This window comes from Austrofundulus limnaeus, unplaced genomic scaffold, assembly GCF_001266775.1.
Source record: "Austrofundulus limnaeus strain Quisiro unplaced genomic scaffold, Austrofundulus_limnaeus-1.0 Scaffold39, whole genome shotgun sequence".
Lineage (NCBI taxonomy): Eukaryota > Metazoa > Chordata > Actinopteri > Cyprinodontiformes > Rivulidae > Austrofundulus > Austrofundulus limnaeus.
Genome location: NW_013952441.1, coordinates 1,402,745 through 1,412,249, shown reverse-complemented (window position 1 = coordinate 1,412,249; position 9,505 = coordinate 1,402,745). Strand labels below are relative to the sequence as shown.

The window sequence follows — 9,505 nt, the reverse complement described above, 5'->3', positions numbered from 1 at the left end:
TATGAATACTTTTGCAAACCACTGTAAGCAGCCAACTTGAAGCGCTGGATGCGTTTTGGATGCTCAAAACGTAGCTTGAATACCTTTTATTTATTTTAACTCAATCCTCTTTTGCTTATTTGATTTAAACTTATTTGCCTTCCATGGACCTCCATCACACAATTTTTCTAGCGGGGAAATGACATCAACAGAAATACATCGAGCTGGATTTTAATTTGTGCAATAATAAGACAAAACAGTCTTGTTGTTTTCAAGAGTTTTCACTTTAAAAAAATAAGTTACATAACTGTTGTTACAATGCAAAGAGTTGAATTTTGTCTAGATATTTGTTAATTTTATATATTAAGAAATATATTAAAAATAAATAAAAGTTTATTATTGAACAAACAACACACACAAAGTACCAAAAATTGGTACCGTTAAGTACCGGTATTGATTCCCAGGTACCGGATATTGGTACTGAATTGATTCAAACGTCAAAGGTACCCATCCCTACCTCCCACTACTACAGTTAACGTTTTACACAGCTCGAGAGCTCAGATTCTCCCAACGCTGCAGGTCCTGTTTGCAAGAGGAGGATTTGGTTCTTGTTTCAACCATGTTTGGTATCTAGAGTTTTCGAGCCAGCGAACACTAAAGCAGCGACTGCCTGTCATGCCATTTTCAACCGCTCACCGAAGACGTGCGCAACTAGTAAGACGTGTGCTCAAAGTGGGTCTGCTTCATAACTATGGCAGAGGATGCCGCCAGTCTGTATCAATGCTCACATGCTGGTATAATAAAAAAGGAGCAGGCCCGAGCGGCAGCAAGTCTTTCTGAGACTTCATTTAAGGCAAAATTTTCACTCTATATTTTGTGCCTTTACTAAAAAGATTAGGGGTGTCCCGATCCGATATTGATATCGGATATCGGTCCAATATCAGCCAAAAAATGAGTATCGGATTTTATCGGCCTGCATAAAAAATGTCCAATATAAGCGCTCCGATATAAGCAGTTCAGTCCAGCAGTTCACTGCCTCCGCTCCAGTGTTTCTATCCAGCAGCGCTTGGATCCAGCATGTAGCGCTCACGTGATCACAACAACATGCTGCGCTAACAAGTTAGCAAGAATGTCGGCAGAACTTTCTATTTTCATCAGAAACAGAGTTGAAGCTAAGTGCAAAGTTGTCACGCACAAGTTTTCCGAGGGGGAACACAGAACCATGCACGTTTTAAACCGGAGCGACAACTACTCTCCACCCTGGCAGCAGCTTTGCGTTTCGGCTCGGTTCGTTCAGCCTCGGTCCAGTGACCGTACACAGCCGCGCTGTTTCGGAACCTCCTCTCTGGTCCGGTCGGTGGTTCTAAGCTGGCAGAAGCGAGGACAGCACGCTTACAGTTTTGACATCCCGTGGATTAGCTCTTGATGGACAGAAGAAAGGAGAGCGCAGCTTTTGTTTTGACATGACGAGAGCAGTGATAAAAACTGCTCCCTGCAGGAGCGAGAGGCTAATCTCCACATGATGCTCAGAAAATGCAGCAGTAAGAAAGGTAGCTATCAATTTAAATAACTGACTAATTCTTACTATTTRTTTTTTGCTCTTGTTATTAGAGTGATGTTTAATCTGTTTACACACTTGTCTGAGTGACGATTAAGTGCAATGATCACGTTGTTTTGTTTTGCACCCACCTTCGGTTTTTTCCACCATAAAGCAGCACCAGGCTGACGGGTAGTAAAACAATAACCGAAGTGATTTTAAATTGTTATTTTATACTTTAAAAGTACATTTTGGTTTTATTATGTTTTATTTTTCAGGGTCTTCTTATTTATTTTATTAATTTTATTAAATTGTAGAATGTTCTTCAGTTTAAAATGTATGTGATCCATTGTTTAAAAATAAATGGGTCAGTTTTTCTCATACCTACTCTTTTTCACTGTTTGACCTGATCAAGACTTTTCTAAGATTTTACATTACAAAATAAGTAAAAGTGTGTGACTTGTACTGTTATGGTAACGGGTCAATATCGGTATCGGTCAATATCGGTATCGGACATTTCTCAAAGTTGTAATATCGGTATCGTATCAGAAGTGAAAAAGTGGTATCAGGACATCCCTAAAAAAGATATCAAAATGAAGTTTTTAATCAAACTTTTATAGTGCAATTTATTACAAAACTGTGAAATTAGAATATCAAGCACTTTCAAAACCTTGAAACAACCTTTGTAAATTTCAAGTAGGGCTGCCACAAACGATTATTTTTATAATCGAATAATCACCGATTATTTTTTCGATTAGTCGACTAATCGGATCATACGTTAATTGAATATAAAACATACAGCTTATCGTGTCAGAATGCAGCTGCTATTATATAACCATCTTTAGATTTTAACTATATATTAACTAAAAACAATTGCTGTGGAAGGCAAGTTCTGCCTTGCAGATATTGCACAGGTTTCTCTTTCATTTTCTTAAAATGATCCCACACTTTTGAGCTCCGTTGCTGGGTAGCCATGATACCAGAGCCTGTCTGTATAATGTCTTGTGACGTCCACGGCCTACCCCAGTTACCACTACTGTGCATGTGTGTCAAGGACAGAAAGGCAGATGTGGCAGTGGAAGGTGTCAAAGCAGTTTGGAGAGAAAAACAAAGTAAAGAACAAAAAAATAAGAAAACGATTAATCGATTATTAAATTAGTCATCGATTATTTTAATAATCGATTAGTCGTCGATTAATCGATTAATCGTGGCAGCCCTAATTTCAAGTATTTCTAAGGATCTCAAGCACCTGTGCAAACCCTGATATATATATATCCAATCACCCAACCCTTGTAAGCACACAGATTATTAACATCAAGTGTCAGCATATGTGAAAGAACAGCAGCAGGAAAAACAGCAAACAAAGTGACAGGTGCAACTATTACATAAGATACACAAATAAACCCCACAAATAACACKGAAGCAACAGGTTTGGATCGAAGTATCTAGGGGCCATCTACTCTTAGCACATGAATAAACCCTAGCCATTGATCTGAGAGCTGCAGCTGTGAACAGTTTAGATAATCCCACAAGAATGGGGGGGAAAAAAAGAAAAAGAGTGTGTGTGTTGCTCACACACAAGCGGACACGTGTGAGTGTACTGGGTGATGCCCAAACAAGGAAGAGAGTTATGATTCTGTCCTCCAAGCAGGCATTCGGAACGGGCCACACATCATCACCGCGGATCAACAAGCTCAAATTTACGTGCAGACAGACGTGATTCATCGAAGTCCGTCTCGCGTTCGATCTGCATRAATCCCCTCATTGGTTTGCTGTCCACAACCTCGCCTGTGAATAATTGCAGGAKCGTGAGGAACGGGCGGAGGGAAAACACCAAGTATTACCTGCTGTATTAGTGACTTCCTAGGAAGAGCAAAGAGCTCGAAACTTTGAATGCGATGATGGGGGGGGTCACTTTGATGAGCGAGCTAATCAGAGCAGAGGTTGTGCAGACTTTCACCTATCAGGTGGGTTGTCACTTCAAATCTTTGTAAAGCACACTGTGCTGCATTCTAAAGCCTTTTAGGGGCCTTCATACGCAGCTCTTTCACTTTATAAATTTATGCAATCYGGTGGTTTCATATTATAAGCATCATCAGTGACRGTAAATGCGAGGAAATGGCACAAAAATCTAAAATCTAGTCATTGCACCTTTAAAAACGCTTCTAATGTCAGTGAAAAGTTTAAAGTTTAGCAGCATCAGTATGCCCCTGCAGTCTAAGAGTCACTTGAGGTGAGTTTCTAAAGTAACCATTGCAACCAGATAACAATGACTCAGAGTTTCAAAAGCAAGGCTCCTAACAGCATTAGTCCCCACAGAAGCAAAGTGTCAAGCATGACAAGAAAGCTCTCCAAATGGATTAGAAACCAGCACAGAGCTCTGCGACCTGACGAGTTCCTGCAAACCACCTGCATGCAGGTGAAAGACAGACACAGCTGGTGGACTGTGAAGCTAGATGACGACAGAGGTGACAGATGCCCCAAAACCCTCATCTATCGCGCTCTTTCTGTTGTTTGGAGGAAAAGCCTCATTATGTGGAAGGAGGACAGAATGGTGGTTTATTCCCTAGCCTTTGTAAATAAAAAGCAGTGTTGCATTCAACTATACACCACCCCAAATAAATACCATTTCTTCAGATCTCAGCTGTAGCCTCTGACRCATCTCCGTGATTCTGCTTTTTACAGAAGCAAACTAATACCTCTGACTAATGTGATCAAAGTATTAAAGTATTTATCATTGGAGCTCTAGCTGTTCATCTTTCATTATTTTTTGCTGTAGGCRCATTAACAGCCAGTTGTACACCTGGACCTCAGAAAAACTGATTATTCACACGCTGACATTTTTACTCACAGTCCTGTGATGAACGGTGGCGGAAGGTGAACCGCAAATGGCTCCGGTTCACATCCTCAATGGGAATAGCAACCTGAGATAAGAAACAGAGCAGCAGTACGTGACATTCACACACGCAGGAAAACACATAACCATCAGTGGGAAATGTACAAATAACAAGACAAATTAAAAGTGCGTCTTTTTTTTTAGTTTTTTAAAACTGACAGATAGGCACAGCTTGAAATATCTCTGAATCTTTTCATATTAGGTTAATATATACTGTAGCACCCAGAACAGTTTCCTGCTACTAAATATGGTCCATAAAGCACGTGTTGTATTAACTAATGAGTTCCAGAATTTAGTAATAATTAAGAAACAATATTGATTTAACGATAAGCAGAAAAACACACCTTTATTGTTTCAAACCACCGCGGCTGCTTCACTTGGTAGTAGATGACAGACTTGTACTCGCTCATCCCCTCGTCTCCAGCACCAGGAAAAATCACATTCTAGATACAAAAACAACAAAACATGAAAAACTGAAGACTTTGCATTTTGCAGTAATGAGGTAAGACTGCTGAGTGCAGAATAACTTTACTGAAACGTACCGAGTTGTTAAAAGCTAAAAGAAGCAAAAGACTAGCTAAAAGCTAAATAAAGCAAAATGCTAGCTAAAAACAGATATAACTAAATGCTTAATAAAGCTAAAATTAACATAATCCTATCTAAAAGCTCAGAGACAAATGTTAAATTAAAGTAGCAAAATATAAGCTAAAAGTAACCAATGGACAGCTAAAAGAAGCTAAATTCTAGCCAAAGTAGCTACATGTGAGCTAAAGATATCAAATCATTAACAACAAATACAAAAACTGCAGCTAAAACCTAGAAATAACAAATAGATAGCTAAAGAAAGTGAAAGGCTAGCTTTAAAGAAAAGTTGCAAAAGTATAGCTAAAAGTTAATAATAGCAAATGGCAAACTGGAAGGTAGAAGTAGCAAAAACCTAGCATGAAAATAAACACATTGAAAGTCTATAGAAGTTTTTAAAAAGGCTAACTAAAAGCTAAAAGTAGCAAAACAGTAGCTAAAAGCTAAGAGATTCAAAAGGCAAATGAAAAGCTATAAGTAGCAACAGGCTTTAAGACAGAGAAAGTCTAGAAAAAAGTTAAAAGACTAAAACCAAAAGTAGCAAAACTATAGCTAAAAGCTAAGAGCATCAAAGGGCTAACTAAAAAAGCTAAACATATCAAAAGGGTACTAAATGCAGAGAAGCAGYTGCTAAAAATAGCAAAAGGCTAGCAAGAAATTAAAGACAATGAAAGTCTAGATGAAAAGAAAAACTAACTAAAAGCTAAAAGTACCAAAACCGTAGCTAAAAGCTAAGCGCATCAAAGGACTAATTGAAACATACAAGTATCAAAACTGGTTAAATACAGCTAAACAGTAGCTACAAACTAAAAGTAGCATAAAAGGACAAAGGTAGAGYAAGCATGCTAAAGCAAATTTAAAAAACTCTACAAGCCATGAAAAGGATGAATGTTTTGATAAATGAGTGGCTAAAAAGGCACAAAATAAGTAGTAAGATGGTCAGAAACAGCATTCTTACAATCATAACAAACAGATCAGGCTCTCCAAGCTTTGTGTTCCTTTAAGTGAAACTTTATTATTATTCTTCAGTCAAAATATTAGCAAACTCATCAGACGAGGAAAACTGACTTTTACAAAAATCTGCTCCCTCAAGCAGAAAGTCCTAATTTAGCAGAATGGCCTTTAAAAATTCTGGATGTACTTTATGCATGAGCACCTGTGTGCTAGCTGTCAATCTCCAGATAGCGCTGTGGAAGAAATAAATTAGAAATAAATTATTTAAAAAAGAGCTGCTGGGGCTCTCGTGCAGCAAAACGTAAAGAGAGAGTGGGCACGGGATGAGCGGGCCAGCTGGTGCTGATGGATCCAACCATGTAATTCTGTCTTTCAACTCGGTACCCCCCATCTATTCAACAGGTCAGGGTGTGGATGTTTATWAAAAAAAAGGCCCCACTAGGAGAGCTGGCTCAAAGGGTGGATTGACAGCGGGTGGCACGCAAGCCTTGTTTTCAATCCATCTGTGCTCTGCCAGCCTACCTCTTTCCTCCCAGTGCTCCAGCTGACTCCCTGGCCTGCTAGTGCACCGCTACTGAAGTACTCCTACACTAATGGTTTCTGACAACCAGCAATTATGAGGAATAACAGACCTCGTCGTCGTCCCCCACCCCCCAGCTGTGTTGAGCAGAAACATGGGGGTGCAGGTGCTAAATCTCTCAAATCTACCCCTTCACTAAGTGGTCAGAGTTTCTGACAGCTTTGGATGCGAGAGAAGTGGCTGCTGAGATCTAGCTGTGTGTGTGAGAAGGGCTTTATGGACCTGTGCTAATATGTCAAGATGCTATTAACCACAAATCCTTTTTGAGGGTGGGAGAGAGTCCCGAGGCAAAGACAAAACAATCCAGCCAATAAACAAACTAAGATGGACACAAACATGCCCCCAGAGGAAGTTTCAGTTTAGATCTTTCAAAGCAGACTTCTACGGAAAGGTTGAGAACAATTAAAACCTCACTTATAAATGTGTGCACTAAAATCTATCTTTACTAACCCTAACCTTCTTTCTCAACTGAAAAATTTGTTAAGGGCAAGTATCCCAGAAGAAAGAAAAAGAGAGAAAAAAATTCTAACTATTAGCAAGGATTTGTGGAAAGCTTAACAGATCAGAGTCTTAACTTGTGTGAAAGGATGTAAAAAGGTAACACTATCAACACAGCAGCAAGGCCACAACCCATCAGTCTGATYGTAACATCCCACGTGTTCAGTCAGCCTTGAATACAAATATTCTCTAAAATAGTCTACTGGCACTGAGCAAAGTGGAAAAGAAAAAGACTTTGACCTGATTCAACACCAGCTGACCTTTTGGGGGATTTCTGTTATGATACTTTCAAGAAGTGGTACTCTTATTACTCTGGTAACAGCACTATTTTATATCAAACCAAGACGAGGCTGAAAAAGAAAATCTGTCAAGCCATGCAGATGGTCGAGCTTTGAGCACAGAACAGTTCTTACACAGGTTGTGTCTAATTCAGGGGCTGCGTCCTTCAAAGGCCGAATCTGAAGGCCAATAATGTCAAAGCAAAAAGCCGAAGGCCGTCCAAATTCAAAGGCTCTTTCAATTGCGGCCCGTTAATGCGTCCCACTTTTTCCCACCACTTGAATCTGGCGATACAAAAATTTAAAGTTTAAATGGGTTTTGTTGTTATGGTTTTGTCTTTTATTATTATTCTTGTTAGAAATCATCGTAAACGAGCTCGTATAACGGGTCCTTTAGTTCTTCATGCATTGCCTCTAAGCTAATTTTGTTAATTTATAACTTTAATAATTTCAATACATTAATATTCTGCTCACTGCTAGGGTTTAGCATCGTCGTGGTTGCTAAATGAAAGGACATTCACCAGGGTAAGGGTAGGAAAAAAAAACTGAAGGCTAGACCGTCCAAAATCACAGCCAATTCTGGCCTTTGTGGTCGACAAGGCCCTGGCCCACGTAGACCAGTTAAGCCGGGTCCTTCAAAGGACGCAGACCCTGAATTTGAACACAGCCACATTCTTACACACCAGCCAGTGGTAGAAAACTGCAAAGCAGAAGATACTAACTCTTATTAAACAATCAATATCTCTAATGTTTAACTGTTTGTAAGATCAATACAAAATTTGCAGTAGCACTGAATAAAATTCCACGACAGCATCTGACTGAACACCTATAGACTCATTTATTTAGTAATGCAATTACTAAATATTGACTCCATAGTCAGATAATGCACTGTATCAAATGAAAGAAGTCACTAACTTGCCTTACATCAGAGCTCCTTTTTATATTTAATCACAAGCAATCTTTACATTTCCTCAGCTTGCTGGGCCCAATCACGGACAAAGCTTCTCAATTTAAGACTAATGAGTATAATTGATGCAGCCATGGGTAATAGAGCTTTCTACAGATTCACCAKTTGCAGGAAGACTCATTACAACCAGAAATCTGTCATCTCAAATTACTCCTAAATCTCCTCTGATTCCAATTACACAAGTGCTTACACCACTATATTAGCGTCTTTAATTATGTACAAACAAGATCACAAAAAAAAACTCAACAACTTCTTAGTGAAGCTCCAAACAGAGACCAACTTTACTCCAGCATTACAGTACACCAGATGAAACGACAATACTTTAAGATGTGTAAGAAGGAAAACTGAAAGAAGCAAAACACTAGCTAAAAGCTAAAAAGCTAAAAGCGAAAGGAAGCACAATGAGGGTAAAMACAAAAACAACCAAAATGCTTAAAAAAGCTCAAAAAAGCATAATCCTACATAAAAGCTCTAAGAAAAATGCAAAAGAAAAGTAACAAAACATTAGCCAATAGTAAAAAACAGCTATCTAAAAAGCTAAAAGAAGTCAAATTCTATCTAAAGGTCAAAAGTAGCTAAATGTGAAGTAAAGATATCAAATTATTAGCAAGAAATACCAAAATAGCAGCTAAGCGCTAGAAGTAGCAAATGGCTAGCCTGGCTAAAGGCAGTGAAAGGCTAGCTTAAAAGAAAAGTAGAAAAAGTGTAGCTAAAGGATAATATCAGCAAAAGGCAAACCAAAAGCTAAAAGTAGCAAAACACTAGCTAAATGTTAAGAGCATCATAGGGCTAATTAAAAGTTTAAGGTATCAAAAGTGTAGCTAAATGCAGCAGAACATTAGCTAAAAACTAAATGTAGCATAAGACAACATAAAGAGAGCAAGCATGCTACAGTAAATCAAATTGCAAATACTCAAAACGCCAGAACTTTCTACAGATTCACTATTTGCAGGAAGACTCATTACAACCAGAAATCTGTCATCTTACACTTGTATAGGAGGACATTAGTATTTGGGACATAACTACAAAAATTATCAGACAATCCTATTAAACTTCTGAACCTAACTTCCGTTTAAAGTGAGCACACGCTCTCTGCTCCAGTTCTTTTCCTCTCCTCAGATTTGACTGTTCCAAACCTCTCATATCCTCTATTAACTCATGAACGAGTCTGACGAAGAAGTCAACAGGGAGCATCAATAATTAAGCATGGGTGTGTGTGTGTGTGTGTGTGTGT

At 38.7% G+C, this 9,505-nt stretch overlaps 1 protein-coding gene across 1 annotated transcript in view; it reads right to left on the bottom strand.

Moving 5' to 3' along the window:
- Positions 1-9,505, bottom strand: part of dock1 (dedicator of cytokinesis 1) — a 242,473-nt gene that overhangs the window by 188,469 nt on the left and 44,499 nt on the right. The window contains exons 15-16 of the mRNA XM_014007051.1: positions 4,757-4,855; positions 4,368-4,440 (exon numbers count right to left, since the gene is read on the bottom strand). Coding sequence (XP_013862505.1) covers positions 4,368-4,440; positions 4,757-4,855 — 172 coding nt within the window. The remainder of the gene's footprint in view (positions 1-4,367; positions 4,441-4,756; positions 4,856-9,505) is intronic.